Genomic DNA, 20,000 nt, shown 5'->3' with positions numbered 1-20,000 from the left:
TATCCTACTATGGTCCTATATCCTACTATGGTAATATATCCTACTATGGTCCTATATCCTACTATGGTAATATATCCTACTATGGTCCTATATCCTACTATGGTAATATATCCTACTATGGTCCTATATCCTACTATGGTCCTATATCCTACTATGGTCCTATATCCTACTATGGTCCTATATCCTACTATGGTCCTATATCCTACTATGGTCCTATATCCTACTATGGTCCTATATCCTACTATGGTAATATATCCTACTATGGTCCTATATCCTACTATGGTAATATATCCTACTATGGTCCTATATCCTACTATGGTCATATATCCTACTATGGTAATATATCCTACTATGGTAATATATCCTACTATGGTCCTATATCCTACTATGGTCATATATCCTACTATGGTCCTATATCCTACTATGGTAATATATCCTACTATGGTCCTATATCCTACTATGGTAATATATCCTACTATGGTCCTATATCCTACTATGGTAATATATCCTACTATGGTGCTATATCCTACTATGGTAATATATCCTACTATGGTCCTATATCCTACTATGGTCATATATCCTACTATGGTCCTATATCTTACTATGGTAATATATCCTACTATGGTCCTATATCCTACTATGGTAATATATCCTACTATGGTCCTATATCCTACTATGGTAATATATCCTACTATGGTCCTATATCCTACTATGGTCCTATATCCTACTATGGTCCTATATCCTACTATGGTCCTATATCCTACTATGGTAATATATCCTACTATGGTCCTATATCCTACTATGGTCATATATCCTACTATGGTCATATATCCTACTATGGTAATATATCCTACTATGGTCCTATATCCTACTATGGTCATATATCCTACTATGGTCCTATATCCTACTATGGTAATATATCCTACTATGGTAATATATCCTACTATGGTCCTATATCCTACTATGGTCCTATATCCTACTATGGTAATATATCCTACTATGGTAATATATCCTACTATGGTCCTATATCCTACTATGGTAATATATCCTACTATGGTCCTATATCCTACTATGGTCCTATATCCTACTATGGTCCTATATCCTACTATGGTAATATATCCTACTATGGTCCTATATCCTACTATGGTAATATATCCTACTATGGTCCTATATCCTACTATGGTCCTATATCCTACTATGGTCCTATATCCTACTATGGTAATATGTCCTACTATGGTCCTATATCCTACTATGGTAATATATCCTACTATGGTCCTATATCCTACTATGGTCCTATATCCTACTATGGTAATATATCCTACTATGGTCCTATATCCTACTATGGTAATATATCCTACTATGGTCCTATATCCTACTATGGTCCTATATCCTACTATGGTCCTATATCCTACTATGGTAATATATCCTACTATGGTCCTATATCCTACTATGGTCCTATATCCTACTATGGTCCTATATCCTACTATGGTAATATATCCTACTATGGTCCTATATCCTACTATGGTCCTATATCCTACTATGGTCCTATATCCTACTATGGTCCTATATCCTACTATGGTCCTATATCCTACTATGGTAATATATCCTACTATGGTCCTATATCCTACTATGGTAATATATCCTACTATGGTCCTATATCCTACTATGGTAATATATCCTACTATGGTCATATATCCTACTATGGTCCTATATCCTACTATGGTCCTATATCCTACTATGGTAATATATCCTACTATGGTCCTATATCCTACTATGGTAATATATCCTACTATGGTCCTATATCCTACTATGGTAATATATCCTACTATGGTCCTATATCCTACTATGGTCCTATATCCTACTATGGTAATATATCCTACTATGGTCCTATATCCTACTATGGTCCTATATCCTACTATGGTCCTATATCCTACTATGGTCCTATATCCTACTATGGTAATATATCCTACTATGGTCCTATATCCTACTATGGTAATATATCCTACTATGGTCCTATATCCTACTATGGTCATATATCCTACTATGGTAATATATCCTACTATGGTAATATATCCTACTATGGTCCTATATCCTACTATGGTCATATATCCTACTATGGTCCTATATCCTACTATGGTAATATATCCTACCTATGGTCCTATATCCTACTATGGTAATATATCCTACTATGGTCCTATATCCTACTATGGTAATATATCCTACTATGGTGCTATATCCTACTATGGTAATATATCCTACTATGGTCCTATATCCTACTATGGTCATATATCCTACTATGGTCCTATATCTTACTATGGTAATATATCCTACTATGGTCCTATATCCTACTATGGTAATATATCCTACTATGGTCCTATATCCTACTATGGTAATATATCCTACTGTGGTCCTATATCCTACTATGGTCCTATATCCTACTATGGTCCTATATCCTACTATGGTCCTATATCCTACTATGGTAATATATCCTACTGTGGTCCTATGTATCCTGCTATGGTCATATATCCTACTATGGTCATATATCCTACTATGGTAATATATCCTACTATGGTGCTATATCCTACTATGGTCATATGTCCTACTATGGTCCTATATCCTACTATGGTAATATATCCTACTATGGTAATATATCCTACTATGGTCCTATATCCTACTATGGTCCTATATCCTACTATGGTAATATATCCTACTATGGTATTATATCCTACTATGGTCCTATATCCTACTATGGTCCCTATATCCTACTATGGTCCTATATCCTACTATGGTAATATATCCTACTATGGTCCTATATCCTACTATGGTAATATATCCTACTATGGTCCTATATCCTACTATGGTCCTATATCATACTATGGTCCCTATATCTCACTATGGTCCTATATCCTACTATGGTAATATATCCTACTATGGTCCTATATCCTACTATGGTCCTATATCCTACTATGGTCCTATATCCTACTATGGTAATATATCCTGCTATGGTACTATATCCTACTATGGTCCTATATCCTACTATGGTAATATATCCTACTATGGTCCTATATCCTACTATGGTAATATATCCTACTATGGTCTCTATATCCTACTATGGTCCATATCCTACTATGGTTTACTACTATGTCCCATCTATGGTCCTATATCCTACTATGGTCTATATATCCTACTATGGTCCTATATCCCTATCTATGGTTCTATATCCTACTATGGTCCTATATCCTACTATGGTAATATATCCTACTATGGTCCTATATCCTACTATGGTCCTATATCCTACTATGGTAATATATCCTACTATGGTACTATATCCTACTATGGTCCTATATCCTACTATGGTCCTATATCCTACTATGGTCATATATCCTACTATGGTCATATATCCTACTATGGTCCTATATCCTACTATGGTCCTATATCCTACTATGGTCATATATCCTACTATGGTCATATATCCTACTATGGTAATATATCCTACTATGGTCCTATATCCTACTATGGTCCTATATCCTACTATGGTAATATATCCTACTATGGTAATATATCCTACTATGGTCCTATATCCTACTATGGTCCTATATCCTACTATGGTACTATATCCTACTATGGTAATATATCCTACTATGGTCCTATATCCTACTATGGTCCTATATCCTACTATGGTCCTATATCCTACTATGGTAATATATCCTACTATGGTCCTATATCCTACTATGGTAATATATCCTACTATGGTCCTATATCCTACTATGGTCCTATATCCTACTATGGTAATATATCCTACTATGGTCCTATATCCTACTATGGTCCTATATCCTACTATGGTCCTATATCCTACTATGGTCCTATATCCTACTATGGTAATATATCCTACTATGGTCCTATATCCTACTATGGTCCTATATCCTACTATGGTAATATATCCTACTATGGTCCTATATCCTACTATGGTAATATATCCTACTATGGTCCTATATCCTACTATGGTTCTATATCCTACTATGGTCCTATATCCTACTATGGTAATATATCCTACTATGGTCCTATATCCTACTATGGTCCTATATCCTACTATGGTAATATATCCTACTATGGTACTATATCCTACTATGGTCCTATATCCTACTATGGTCCTATATCCTACTATGGTAATATATCCTACTATGGTCCTATATCCTACTATGGTCCTATATCCTACTATGGTCATATATCCTACTATGGTAATATATCCTACTATGGTAATATATCCTACTATGGTCCTATATCCTACTATGGTCATATATCCTACTATGGTCCTATATCCTACTATGGTAATATATCCTACTATGGTAATATATCCTACTATGGTCCTATATCCTACTATGGTCCTATATCCTACTATGGTAATATATCCTACTATGGTAATATATCCTACTGTGTCCTATATCCTACTATGGTCCTATATCCTACTATGGTCCTATATCCTACTATGGTAATATATCCTACTATGGTAATATATCCTACTATGGTCCTATATCCTACTATGGTCCTATATCCTACTATGGTCCTATATCCTACTATGGTAATATGTCCTACTATGGTCCTATATCCTACTATGGTACTATATCCTACTATGGTCCTTCCCTACTATGGTCCTATATCCTCATGGTCCTATATCCTACTATGGTCCTATATCCTACTATGGTAATATATCCTACTATGGTCCTATATCCTACTATGGTCCTATATCCTACTATGGTCCTATATCCTACTATGGTCCTATATCCTACTATGGTACTATGTCCTACTATGGTCCTATATCCTACTATGGTCCTATATCCTACTATGGTCCTATATCCTACTATGGTAATATATCCTACTATGGTCTATATCTACTATGGTCATATATCCTACTATGGTCCTATATCCTACTATGGTAATATATCCTACTATGGTCCTATATCCTACTATGGTCCTATGTCCTACTATGGTACTATATCCTACTATGGTCCTATATCCTCTATGGTCCTATATCCTACTATGGTAATATATCCTACTGTGGTCCTATATCCTACTATGGTAATATATCCTACTATGGTCCTATATCCTACTTGGTTCTATCTACTGGTCCTATATCCTACTATGGTAATATATCCTACTATGGTCCTATATCCTACTGTGGTCCTATATCCTACTATGGTAATATATCCTACTATGGTATTATATCCTACTATGGTCCTATGTCCTACTATGGTCCTATATCCTACTATGGTCATATATCCTACTGTGGTCCTATATCCTACTATGGTCCTATATCCTACTATGGTCATATATCCTACTATGGTCATATATCCTACTATGGTAATATATCCTACTATGGTCCTATATCCTACTATGGTCATATATCCTACTATGGTCCTATATCCTACTATGGTAATATATCCTACTATGGTAATATATCCTACTATGGTCCTATATCCTACTATGGTCCTATATCCTACTATGGTAATATATCCTACTATGGTAATATATCCTACTATGGTCCTATATCCTACTATGGTCCTATATCCTACTATGGTCCTATATCCTACTATGGTAATATATCCTACTATGGTCCTATATCCTACTATGGTAATATATCCTACTATGGTCCTATATCCTACTATGGTCCTATATCCTGCTATGGTAATATATCCTACTATGGTCCCTATCTCCTACTATGGTCCCTATGTCTATATCCTACTATGGTACCATATCCTACTATGGTCCTATATCCTACTATGGTAATATATCCTTACTATGGTCCTATATCCTACTATGGTTCTATATCCTACTATGGTCCTATATCCTACTGTGGTACTATGTCCTACTATGGTCCTATATCCTACTATGGATCCATTCCTACTATGGTCATATATCCTACTATGGTCCTATATCCTACTTGGTCCTATATCCTACTATGGTAATATATCCTACTATGGTCCTATATCTCCTATGGTCCCATATCCTACTATGGTCCTATATCCTACTATGGTACTATATCCTACTATGGTAATATATCCTACTATGGTCCTATATCCTACTATGGTAATATATCCTACTATGGTCCTATATCCTACTATGGTCCTATATCCTACTATGGTAATATATCCTACTGTGGTACATATCCTACTATGGTCCTATATCCTACTATGGTCTATATCCTACTATGGTAATATATCCTACTATGGTCTATATCCTACTATGGTCCTATATCCTACTATGGTACTATATCCTACTGTGGTACTAGTATCCTACTATGGTATCTATATCCTACTATGGTCCTATATCCTACTGTGGTCTATGTCCTTGGTCCTATATCTACTGTATAGTCACTATGGTCCTTCTACTATGGTAATATATCCTACTATGGTCCTATATCCTACTATGGTCCTATATATCCTACTATGGTCCTATATCCTACTATGGTCCTATATCCTACTATGGTACTATCCCTGCTGGTCCTATATCCTACTATGGTCAATATATCCTACTATGGTCCTATGTCCTACTATGGTCCTATATCCTACTATGGTCCTATATCCTACTATGGTTATATATATCCTACTATGGTCATATGTCCTACTATGGTCCTATATCCTACTATGGTGCTATATCCCTACTATGGTCCTGCATGTCTTACTATGGTCATATATTCCCTACTATGGTCCTATATCCTGCTATGGTAATATATCCTCTATGGTCCTATATCCTACTATGGTCCTATTCCTACTGTGGTGCCCATATCCTCTGTAATTATCACTATGGTCCTATATCCTACTATGGTCCTATATCCTACTATGGTAATATATCCTACTATGGTCCTATTCCTACTATGGTCCTATCTCTACTATTATATCCTACTATGGTCCTATTCCACTAGTCCTGCTACATGGTCCTATATCCTCTATGGTCCTATGTCCCAGGTAATATATCCTACTATGGTCCTATATCCTACTATGGTCTATATCCTACTATGGTCCTGTATCCTCTATGGTCATATATCCTACTATGGTACTATATCCTACTGTGGTAGTATATCCTATTATGGTCCTATATCCTACTATGGTCATATATCCTACTATGGTCCTATATCCTACTATGGTAATATATCCTACTGTGGTCCTATATCCTACTGTGGTTACTATATCCTACTATGGTCCTATATCCTACTATGGTAATATATCCTACTATGGTGCTCATATCCTACTATGGTAATATATCCTCACTATGGTCCTATATCCTACTATGGTCATATATCCTACTATGGTCCTATATCTTACTATGGTAATATATCCTACTATGGTCCTATATCCTACTATGGTAATATATCCTACTATGGTCCTATATCCTACTATGGTATTATATCCCTACTATGGTCCTATATCCTGCTGTAATATATCCTACTTTGGTCTGCTATATCCTACTGTGGTCCTATATCCTACTATGGTCCTATATCCTACTATGGTCATATTCCTACTATGGTCCTATTCCTACTATGGTCCTATATCCTACTGGTCTATCCTACTGTAGTAGTATATCCTGCTATGGTAATATATCCCTACTATGGTCCTATGTCCTACTGTGGTAGATATATCCTACTATGGTCTCTATATCCTACTGTGGTAATATGTCCTACTATGGTCCTATATCCTACTATGGTACTATTCCTACTATGGTCTCTTATATCCTACTATGGTCCTATATCCTACTATGGTATCTATATCCTACTATGGTCCTATGTCCTACTATGGTAATATATCCTACTATGGTCCTATATCCCTACTATGGTCCTATATCCTACTATGGTATTATTCTACTATGGTCCTATATCCTACTATGGTCCTATATCCTACTATGGTCCTATGTCTACTGTTATATATCCTGTGGTCCTATATCCTACTATGGTACTATATCCTCTCTATGGTCTATGTCCTTACTATGGTCCCATATCCTACTATGGTCCTATATCCTACTGTGGTAATATCCTACTATGGTAATATATCCTACTATGGTCCTATATCCTACTATGGTACTATGTCCTACTATGGTCCTATATCCTACTATGGTAATATATCCTACTATGGTCCTATATCCTGCTATGGTTCTATATCCTACTATGGTCCTATATCCTGCTATGGTAATATATCCTACTATGGTCCTGTATCCTGCTATGGTCCTACATTCCTGGTCATATATCCTACTATGGTCCTATATCCTACTATGGTAATATATCTCACTATGGTTCTATATCCTACTATGGTCCTATATCCTACTATGGTTCTATATCCTACTATGGTACATATATCCTACTGTGGTAATATATCCTACTATGGTCTCATATCCTGCTATGGTCCTATATCCTACTATGGTCCTATATCCTACTATGGTAATATATCCTACTATGGTCCTATATCCTACTATGGTACATATATCCTACTATGGTCCTATATCCTACTATGGTCTATATCCTGCTATGGTAATATATCCTACTATGGTCCTATATCTTACTATGGTCCTATATCCTACTATGGTCCCATATTCTCACTATGGTCCTATATCCTACTATGGTCCTATATCCTACTGGTAATAATCCTACTATGGTCTATATCCTACTATGGTCCTATATCCTACTGTGGTACTATGTCCTACTATGGTCCTATGTCCTACTGTGGTAATATATCCTACTATGGTCCTATATCCTACTATGGTCCTATGTCCTACTATGGTCCTATATCCTACTATGGTAATATGTCCTACTATGGTCCTATGTCCTACTATGGTCCTATATCCTACTATGGTAATATATCCTACTATGGTCCTATATCCTACTATGGTCCTATATCCTACTATGGTCCTATATCCTACTATGGTAATATATCCTACTATGGTCCTATATCCACATGTCCTACTATGGTCATATGTCCTACTGTGGTATATATCCTACTGTAATATATCCTACTATGGTCCTATATCCTACTATGGTCATAATCCTACTATGTCCTATATCCTACTATGGTAATATATCCTACTATGGTAATATATCCTACTATGGTCCTATATCCTACTATGGTCCTATATCCTACTATGGTATGTATCCTACTATGGTAATATATCCTACTATGGTCCTATATCCTCTATGGTCCTATATCCTACTATGGTCCTATATCCTACTATGGTATTATATCCTACTATGGTAATATATCCTACTATGGTCCCATATCCTACTATGGTCCTATATCCTACTATGGTCCTATATCCTACTATGGTAATATGTCCTACTATGGTCCTATATCCTACTATGGTAATATATCCTACTATGGTCCTATATCCTACTATGGTCCTATATCCTACTATGGTAATATATATACTATGGTCCTATATCCTACTATGGTAATATATCCTACTATGGTCCTATATCCTACTATGGTCCTATATCCTACTATGGTCCTATATCCTACTATGGTAATATATCCTACTATGGTCCTATATCCTACTATGGTCCTATATCCTACTATGGTCCTATATCCTACTATGGTAATATATCCTACTATGGTCCTATATCCTACTATGGTCCTATATCCTACTATGGTCCTATATCCTACTATGGTAATATATCCTACTATGGTCCTATATCCTACTATGGTAATATATCCTACTATGGTCCTATATCCTACTATGGTCCTATATCCTACTATGGTCCTATATCCTACTATGGTAATATATCCTACTATGGTCCTATATCCTACTATGGTCCTATATCCTACTATGGTACTATATCCTACTATGGTCCTATATCCTACTATGGTCCTATATCCTACTATGGTAATATATCCTACTATGGTCCTATATCCTACTATGGTCCTATATCCTACTATGGCCCTATATCCTACTATGGTCCTATATCCTACTATGGTAATATATCCTACTATGGTCCTATATCCTACTATGGTAATATATCCTACTATGGTCCTATATCCTACTATGGTCATATATCCTACTATGGTAATATATCCTACTATGGTAATATATCCTACTATGGTCCTATATCCTACTATGGTCATATATCCTACTATGGTCCTATATCCTACTATGGTAATATATCCTACTATGGTCCTATATCCTACTATGGTAATATATCCTACTATGGTCCTATATCCTACTATGGTAATATATCCTACTATGGTGCTATATCCTACTATGGTAATATATCCTACTATGGTCCTATATCCTACTATGGTCATATATCCTACTATGGTCCTATATCTTACTATGGTAATATATCCTACTATGGTCCTATATCCTACTATGGAAATATATCCTACTATGGTCCTATATCCTACTGTGGTAATATATCCTACTATGGTCCTATATCCTACTATGGTCCTATATCCTACTATGGTCCTATATCCTACTATGGTCCTATATCCTACTATGGTAATATATCCTACTATGGTCCTATATCCTACTATGGTCATATATCCTACTATGGTCATATATCCTACTATGGTAATATATCCTACTATGGTTCTATATCCTACTATGGTCCTATATCCTACTATGGTCCTATATCCTACTATGTGGTAATATATCCTACTATGGTAATATATCCTACTATGGTCCTATGTCCTACTGTGGTAATATATCCTGCTATGGTCCTATATCCTGACTATGGTAATATATCCTACTATGGTCCTATATCCTACTATGGTCCTATATCCTACTATGGTCCTATATCCTACTATGGTCCTATATCCTACTATGGTCCATATCCCACTATGGTCCTGTATCCTACTATGGTCCATATCCTACTATGGTCCTATATCCTACTATGGTCCTATATCCTACTATGGTCTCTATATCCTACTATGGTCCTATATCCTACTATGGTCCTATATCCTACTATGGTAATATATCCTACTATGGTCCTATATCCTACTATGGTAATATATCCTACTATGGTCCTATATTCCTACTATGGTAATATATCCTACTATGGTCCTATATCCTACTATGGTAATATATCCTACTATGGTCCTATTCCTACTATGGTCCTATATCCTACTATGGTAATATATCCTACTATGGTCCTATATCCTACTATGGTAATATATCCTACTATGGTCCTATATCCTACTATGGTTCTATATCCTACTATGGTCCTATATCCTACTATGGTAATATATCCTACTATGGTCCTATATCCTACTATGGTCCTATATCCTACTATGGTAATATATCCTACTATGGTCCTATATCCTACTGTGGTCCTATATCCTACTGTGGTCCTATATCCTACTATGGTAATATATCCTACTATGGTCCTATATCCTGACTATGGTAATATATCCTACTATGGTCCTATATCCTACTATGGTAATATATCCTACTATGGTCCTATATCCTACTACTGGTAATATATCCTGTCTGTTTATGTATCCTACTATGGTCCTATATCCTACTATGGTAATATATCCTACTATGGTCATATCCTAGGGTCCTATACCTATGGTAATATATCCTACTATGGTCCTATATCCTACTATGGTAATATATCCTACTATGGTCCTATATCCTACTATGGTAATATATCCTACTATGGTCCTATATCCTACTATGGTAATATATCCTACTATGGTCCTATATCCTACTATGGTAATATATCCTACTATGGTCCTATATCCTACTATGGTAATATATCCTACTATGGTAATATATCCTACTATGGTCCTATATCCTACTATGGTAATATATCCTACTATGGTTCTATATCCTACTATGGTAATATAACCTACTATGGTCTTATATCCTACTATGGTAATATATCCTACTATGGTCCTATATCCTACTATGGTAATATATCCTACTATGGTCCTATATCCTACTATGGTAATATATCCTACTATGGTCCTATATCCTACTATGGTAATATATCCTACTATGGTCCTATATCCTACTATGGTAATATATCCTACTATGGTAATATATCCTACTATGGTAATATATCCTACTATGGTAATATATCCTACTATGGTCCTATATCCTACTATGGTAATATATCCTACTATGGTCCTATATCCTACTATGGTAATATGTGCTATATCCACACACAGCCAGATTATCAGACAGAGATTTAGGAAATCACTAGTAGATCCCTCAGACTGCCTCATCAACCCCCTGCCCTGTCCATGTCTGCCCTCTACACACACAGATTATCATCCCAGATGGTGGAGGGGGGACTGTGAGGTGACACTGCAGCAACGTGCTGTGTGTGTGTGTGCAGATGGTGGAGGGGGGACTGTGAGGTGACACTGCAGCAACGTGCTGTGTGTGTGTGTGCAGTACGTCTGCACAGTCGGTCTGTGACACAGGACTGCACATTGATGTCACACAACATGACTACGGCTTGTTATCTACATGTACTATGGCCAACCTGGCAACGCCACGCAGGAATACCCAACCTGGCAACGCCATGCAGGAATACCCAACCTGGCAACGCCACGCAGGAATACCCAAACTGGCAACGCCACGCAGGAATACCCAACCTGGCAACGCCACGCAGGAATACCCAACCTGGCAACGCCACGCAGGAATACCCAACCTGGCAACGCCATGCAGGAATACTTAACCTGGCAACGCCATGCAGGAATACCCAACCTGGCAACGCCATGCAGGAATACCCAACCTGGCAACCAGGGCATCTGACAGACTGAATATAGATCAATCAGTGTTTACTAAATATGCTCTCTCTCTCTCAAGTCTCCAAGCTCAGCCAGTATATAGGATTTCAAGTCTCCAAGCTCAGCCAGTATATAGGATTTCAAGTCTCCAAGCTCAGCCAGTATATAGGATTTCAAGTCTCCAAGCTCAGCCAGTATATAGGATTTCAAGTCTCCAAGCTCAGCCAATATATAGGATTTCAAGTCTCCAAGCTCAGCCAATATATAGGATTTCAAGTCTCCATGCTCAGCCAGTATATAGGATTTCAAGTCTCCAAGCTCAGCCAATATATAGGATTTCAAGTCTCCATGCTCAGCCAGTATATAGGATTTCAAGTCTCCAAGCTCAGCCAATATATAGGATTTCAAGTCTCCAAGCTCAGAGGAAGGCCCTCAAAATTGTCAAAGACTCCAGCCACCCTAGTCATAGACTGTTCTCTCTGCTACCGCACGGCAAGCGGTACCGGAGTGCCAAGTCTAGGGTCCAAAAGACTTCTCAACAGCTTCTACCCACAAGCCATAAGACTCCTGAACAGCTAATCATGGCTACCCGGACTATTTGCACTGCCCCCCACCCCATCCTTTTTACGCTGCTGCTACTCTGTTAAGTATTTATGCATAGTCACTTTAACTCTACCCACATGTACATATTACCTCAACTACCTCAACTAGCCAGGTGCCCCCGCACATTGACTCTGCACCGTTACCCCCTGTATATATAGCCTCCTACTGTCACTTTATTTTACTTCTGCTCTTTGTTTTTCTCAACACTTTTTTTTTTTGTTGTTGTTTTATTCTTACTTTTTTGTTTAAAATAAACGCACTGTTGGTTAAGGGCTGTAAGTAAGCATTTCACTGTAATGTCTGCACTTGTTGTATTCGGCGCATGTGACCAATAAAATTTGATTTGATTTGATTTGAGCCAATATATAGGATTTCAAGTCTCCAAGCTCAGCCAGTATATAGGATTTCAAATCTTTTGGATCCCAGGACCCCTGATAAACAGTGACATGTCAATATGGCGTTACACATGTTTAATCTGCTGATTCCCTCTCTCCTATCCCCAGGCCCCACCTGTTTAATCTGCTGATTCCCTCTCTCCTATCCCCAGGGCCCCACATGTTTAATCTGCTGATTCCCTCTCTCCTATCCCCAGGGCCCACATGTTTAATCTGCTGATTCCCTCTCTCCTATCCCCAGGGCCCACATGTTTAATCTGCTGATTCCCTCTCTCCTATCCCCAGGCCCCACATGTTTAATCTGCTGATTCCCTCTCTCCTATCCCCAGGGTCCCACATGTTTAATCTGCTGATTCCCTCTCTCCTATCCCCAGGGCCCACATGTTTAATCTGCTGATTCCCTCTCTCCTATCCCCAGGTCCCACATGTTTAATCTGCTGATTCCCTCTCTCCTATCCCCAGGTCCCACATGTTTAATCTGCTGATTCCCTCTCTCCTATCCCCAGGGCCCCACATGTTTAATCTGCTGATTCCCTCTCTCCTATCCCCAGGGCCCCACATGTTTAATCTGCTGATTCCCTCTCTCCTATCCCCAGGCCCCACATGTTTAATCTGCTGATTCCCTCTCTCCTATCCCCAGGGCCCACATGTTTAATCTGCTGATTCCCTCTCTCCTATCCCCAGGGCCCCACATGTTTAATCTGCTGATTCCCTCTCTCCTATCCCCAGGGCCCCACATGTTTAATCTGCTGATTCCCTCTCTCCTATCCCCAGGGCCCCACATGTTTAATCTGCTGATTCCCTCTCTCCTATCCCCAGGCCCCACATGTTTAATCTGCTGATTCCCTCTCTCCTATCCCCAGGGCCCCACATGTTTAATCTGCTGATTCCCTCTCTCCTATCCCCAGGGCCCCACATGTTTAATCTGCTGATTCCTCTCTCCTATCCCCAGGGCCCCACATGTTTAATCTGCTGATTCCCTCTCTCCTATCCCCAGGGCCCACATGTTTAATCTGCTGATTCCCTCTCTCCTATCCCCAGGCCCTACATGTTTAATCTGCTGATTCCCTCTCTCCTATCCCCAGGCCCCACATGTTTAATCTGCTGATTCCCTCTCTCCTATCCCCAGGGCCCCACATGTTTAATCTGCTGATTCCCTCTCTCCTATCCCCAGGCCCCACATGTTTAATCTGCTGATTCCCTCTCTCCTATCCCCAGGCTCCACATGTTTAATCTGCTGATTCCCTCTCTCCTATCCCCAGGGCCCACATGTTTAATCTGCTGATTCCCTCTCTCCTATCCCAGGGCCCCACATGTTTAATCTGCTGATTCCCTCTCTCCTATCCCCAGGCCCCACATGTTTAATCTGCTGATTCCCTCTCTCCTATCCCCAGGGCCCCACATGTTTAATCTGCTGATTCCCTCTCTCCTATCCCCAGGGCCCACATGTTTAATCTGCTGATTCCCTCTCTCCTATCCCCAGGCCCTACATGTTTAATCTGCTGATTCCCTCTCTCCTATCCCCAGGGCCCCACATTTTTAATCTGCTGATTCCCTCTCTCTTATCCCCAGGCCCCACATGTTTAATCTGCTGATTCCCTCTCTCCTATCCTCCAGGGCCCCTACATGTTTAATCTGCTGATTCCCTCTCTCCTATCCCCAGGCCCTACATGTTTAATCTGCTGATTCCCCTCTCTCCTATCCCCAGGCCCCACATGTTTAATCTGCTGATTCCCTCTCTCCTATCCCCAGGGCCCACATGTTTAATCTGCTGATTCCCTCTCTCCTATCCCCAGGGCCCCACATGTTTAATCTGCTGATTCCCTCTCTCCTATCCCCAGGCCCCACATGTTTAATCTGCTGATTCCCTCTCTCCTATCCCCAGGGCCCACATGTTTAATCTGCTGATTCCCTCTCTCCTATCCCCAGGGCCCCACATGTTTAATCTGCTGATTCCCTCTCTCCTATCCCCAGGGCCCCACATGTTTAATCTGCTGATTCCCTCTCTCCTATCCCCAGGGCCCCACATGTTTAATCTGCTGATTCCTCTCTCCTATCCCCAAGGGCCCCACATGTTTAATCTGCTGATTCCCTCTCTCCTATCCCCAGGGCTCCACATGTTTAATCTGCTGATTCCCCCTCTCTCCTATCCCCAGGGCCCCACATGTTTAATCTGCTGATTCCCCTCTCTCCTATCCCCAGGGCCCCACATGTTTAATCTGCTGATTCCTCTCTCTCCTATCCCCAGGCCCCACATGTTTAATCTGCTGATTCCTCTCTCCTATCCCCAGGGCCCCACATGTTTAATCTGCTGATTCCCTCTCTCCCTATCCCCAGGGCCCCACATGTTTAATATGCTGATTCCCTCTCTCCTATCCCCAGGTCCCACATGTTTAATCTGCTGATTCCTCTCTCCTATCCCCAGGGCCCCCACATGTTTAATCTGCTGATTCCCTCTCTCCTATCCCCAGGGCCCCACATGTTTAATCTGCTGATTCCCTCTCTCCTATCCCCAGGTCCCACATGTGCCAACCTGTACAAGACAAGTGGCTGATTCTGGGGTGAGGAGTACCTCCCCTGCCATGTCCACTTCCACCCTGCCACCCTGTCACCCTACTCCCCCCCGAGACATGGTTTAGCCCAACCTGTCCAGCAGTCATGATGATGGCCTCCGTGGTTGCCAATGGAAACAGGAAGAAGTCACTGTTCCTGAAAGGGGTGGACCCAGAAACCTGCATGATCGTCTTCAGAAACCACTGGGCACAGGTAGATACACACCTGTCTGTCTTACTGTCTACCTGTCTGTCTGTACACACCTGGCAGTCTGTCTACCTGTCTGTCTTACTGTCTACCTGTCTGTCTTACTGTCTACCTGTCTGTCTTACTGTCTACCTGTCTTTCTGTACACACCTGTCTGTCTTACTGTCTACCTGTCTGTCTTACTGTCTACCTGTCTGTCTGTACACACCTGTCTGTCTTACTGTCTACCTGTCTGTCTTACTGTCTACCTGTCTTTCTGTACACACCTGTCTGTCTTACTGTCTACCTGTCTGTCTTACTGTCTACCTGTCTGTCTGTACACACCTGTCTGTCTTACTGTCTACCTGTCTGTCTTACTGTCTACCTGTCTTTCTGTACACACCTGTCTGTCTTACTGTCTACCTGTCTGTCTTACTGTCTACCTGTCTGTCTGTACACACCTGTCTGTCTTACTGTCTACCTGTCTGTCTTACTGTCTACCTGTCTTTCTGTACACACCTGTCTGTCTTACTGTCTACCTGTCTGTCTGTAGACACCTGGCAGTCTGTCTACCTGTCTGTCTGTACACACCTGTCTGTCTTACTGTCTACCTGTCTGTCTTACTGTCTACCTGTCTTTCTGTAGACACCTGGCAGTCTGTCTACCTGCCTGTCTGTACACACCTGTCTGTCTTACTGTCTACCTGTCTTTCTGTAGACACCTGGCAGTCTGTCTACCTTCCTGTCTACCTGCCTGTCTACCTGCCTGTCTCATAGAAATAGAATGAATAGAAAGGGCATCTCCATTCAAGTCAATGACGGCATAATGGGTGGACTGGCAGCCATTTTGAGTGTACCCCTGCCAGGAAGTAAAAGCAGGACCTGTACCCTTCCAGGCACATGACTAGCGGGAGGACCCCCTCAATAATATACCATGATGAATATGATGGTTTTGAAATTATTTTCCCACCGTAGCTACTGGCTTTCTGTGGCTTTCCACTACACAGTACTACACAATTCCTCATTTTATGATTGTATCCCCCCGCCGCCAATTATGCTTTTGGTTTGGCCCGGTCCCCAGAGGCCTTGGTTTGGCCCGGTCCTCAGATGCCTTGGTTTGGCCCGGTCCTCAGAGGCCTTGGTTTGGCCCGGTCCTCAGAGGCCTTGGTTTGGCCCGGTCCTCAGAGGCCTTGGTTTGGCCCGGTCCTCAGATGCCTTGGTTTGGCCCGGTCCTCAGAGGCCTTGGTTTGGCCCGGTCCTCAGAGGCCTTGGTTTGGCCCGGTCCTCAGAGGCCGTGGTTTGGCCCGGTCCCCAGAGGCCTTGGTTTGGCCCGGTCCCCAGAGGCCTTGGTTTGGCCCGGTCCTCAGAGGCCTTGGTTTGGCCCGGTCCCCAGAGGCCTTGGTTTGGCCCGGTCCCCAGAGGCCTTGGTTTGGCCCGGTCCCCAGAGGCCGTGGTTTGGTCCCCAGAGGCCTTGGTTTGGCCCGGTCCTCAGAGGCCGTGGTTTGGCCCGGTCCCCAGAGGCCTTGGTTTGGCCCGGTCCTCAGAGGCCTTGGTTTGGCCCGGTCCTCAGAGGCCGTGGTTTGGCCCGGTCCCCAGAGGCCTTGGTTTGGCCCGGTCCCCAGAGGCCTTGGTTTGGCCCGGTCCCCAGAGGCCTTGGTTTGGCCCGGTCCCCAGAGGCCTTGGTTTGGCCCGGTCCCCAGAGGCCTTGGTTTGGCCCGGTCCTCAGAGGCCGTGGTTTGGCCCGGTCCCCAGAGGCCTTGGTTTGGCCCGGTCCCCAGAGGCCTTGGTTTGGCCCGGTCCCCAGAGGCCGTGGTTTGGTCCCCAGAGGCCTTGGTTTGGCCCGGTCCCCAGAGGCCTTGGTTTGGCCCGGTCCTCAGAGGCCGTGGTTTGGCCCGGTCCCCAGAGGCCTTGGTTTGGCCCGGTCCCCAGAGGCCTTGGTTTGGCCCGGTCCCCAGAGGCCGTGGTTTGGTCCCCAGAGGCCTTGGTTTGGCCCGGTCCTCAGAGGCCGTGGTTTGGCCCGGTCCTCAGAGGCCGTGGTTTGGCCCGGTCCCCAGAGGCCTTGGTTTGGCCCGGTCCCCAGAGGCCTTGGTTTGGCCCGGTCCCCAGAGGCCTTGGTTTGGCCCGGTCCCCAGAGGCCTTGGTTTGGCCCGGTCCCCAGAGGCCTTGGTTTGGCCCGGTCCCCAGAGGCCTTGGTTTGGCCCGGTCCCCAGAGGCCTTGGTTTGGCCCGGTCCCCAGAGGCCTTGGTTTGGCCCGGTCCCCAGAGGCCTTGGTTTGGCCCGGTCTGGTTTGAGAAGGGAAAAAGGCTTGTAAGGAGAACGGAGCAATAGCTCCTCTCTTTCTCTCTCTTCTTAACAAACCCTTAACTCTGTGAGCTAACTGGTAACATATAAAGAAGTAGTCACATTTAACATGGTCAATTCATAACGAATAAGAATTATATAGAAAGGATATTTTTCTAATGGAGGAAGTTTCTGTTGCGAAGTGAGGAGATGAGCAGTATTTCTCAAAATGAGTGATAGTTGGTAACGGTTATATTATATATCTTAAAACATCTGGTTTCTAGTAGAATTAGAGAAGGCTTGTTTCTCTGAACCTCAGGCAGTAGGCTGAAACAAGCCTGTTTCTCTCCCCAGCCAGAGGCAGCCTGCCTGTCTGACCAGCAGCAGAAACCTATCCTCCTTATTTATGTTTAGAAAAGGCCAGAATTGTGGGGGGAAAGCACTAATCATGGTGGCACAACCTAATAATCACCCTAAGAATACTTCCAGAACAACCTGTTGAGTACAACTCTCTCTCTCTCTCTCTCTCTCTCTCTCTCTCTCTCTCTCTCTCTCTCTCTCTCTCTCTCTCTCTCTCTCTCTCTCTCTCTCTCTCTCTCTCTCTCTCTCTCTCTCTCTCTCTCTCTCTCTCTCTCTCTCTCTCTCTCTCTCTCTCTCTCTCTCTCTCTCTCTCTCTCTCTCTCTCTCTCTCTCTCTCTCTCTCTCTCTCTCTCTCTCTCTCTCTCTCTCTCTCACCCTCAGGTGGTGAAGATCTTAGAGAAACATGACCCTGTCCATAGCGGTGGTCTGGGATTTGGATCCGGGGGCGGTGGCGGAGGCTGCCTCCGGCCCGGTCCTATCCCCGGTGACGAGGCCAGCGCGGTCCAGAACTACGTAGAACACATGCTGTTCCTGCTGATGGAGGAGGAAAGTTCACTTTTTCAGATAGAAATGAGAGTTATAGATCTGTCATTCTCATTGAAAGCTAATGTGATAAGTGGTAGATCCATTCTACCCGAGATATTTCTGTGCTCCCCCTCCATGACACCCACATGGCAGTCATAGATACTGATATACATTGATAAATAGACAATAAAACATTCAAGTTAAAATACAAATGAACAACATAAAACATGTACATTGAATCACAGAGTAGTGTTAATTAAATGACAAAAGTATTTAAGGTATTCACTTGGTTTTATTTTATTGATTTCCTTAGGAGCCGGGCCAGGGCGGCGCGATGGGACCCATCCTAGAGTTTGTGGTTCTAGAAGGCGTGATGGAGAGAC

The 20,000-nt window shown here is 41.9% G+C and overlaps 1 protein-coding gene across 1 annotated transcript in view; it reads left to right on the top strand.

Moving 5' to 3' along the window:
• Positions 1–20,000, top strand: part of LOC121563986 (FHF complex subunit HOOK interacting protein 1A-like) — a gene marked incomplete at its 3' end in the record, with an annotated part of 31,674 nt that overhangs the window by 3,291 nt on the left and 8,383 nt on the right. The window contains exons 2-4 of the mRNA XM_045212879.1: positions 16,231–16,480; positions 19,474–19,668; positions 19,943–20,000. The exon at positions 19,943–20,000 is cut by the window's right edge and continues 53 nt beyond it. Coding sequence (XP_045068814.1) covers positions 16,373–16,480; positions 19,474–19,668; positions 19,943–20,000 — 361 coding nt within the window. The remainder of the gene's footprint in view (positions 1–16,230; positions 16,481–19,473; positions 19,669–19,942) is intronic.

The sequence above is a fragment of the Coregonus clupeaformis genome, unplaced genomic scaffold (assembly GCF_020615455.1).
Source record: "Coregonus clupeaformis isolate EN_2021a unplaced genomic scaffold, ASM2061545v1 scaf0059, whole genome shotgun sequence".
In the NCBI taxonomy this organism is placed as follows: domain Eukaryota; kingdom Metazoa; phylum Chordata; class Actinopteri; order Salmoniformes; family Salmonidae; genus Coregonus; species Coregonus clupeaformis.
This window is presented reverse-complemented; position numbering and strand designations above follow the sequence as displayed.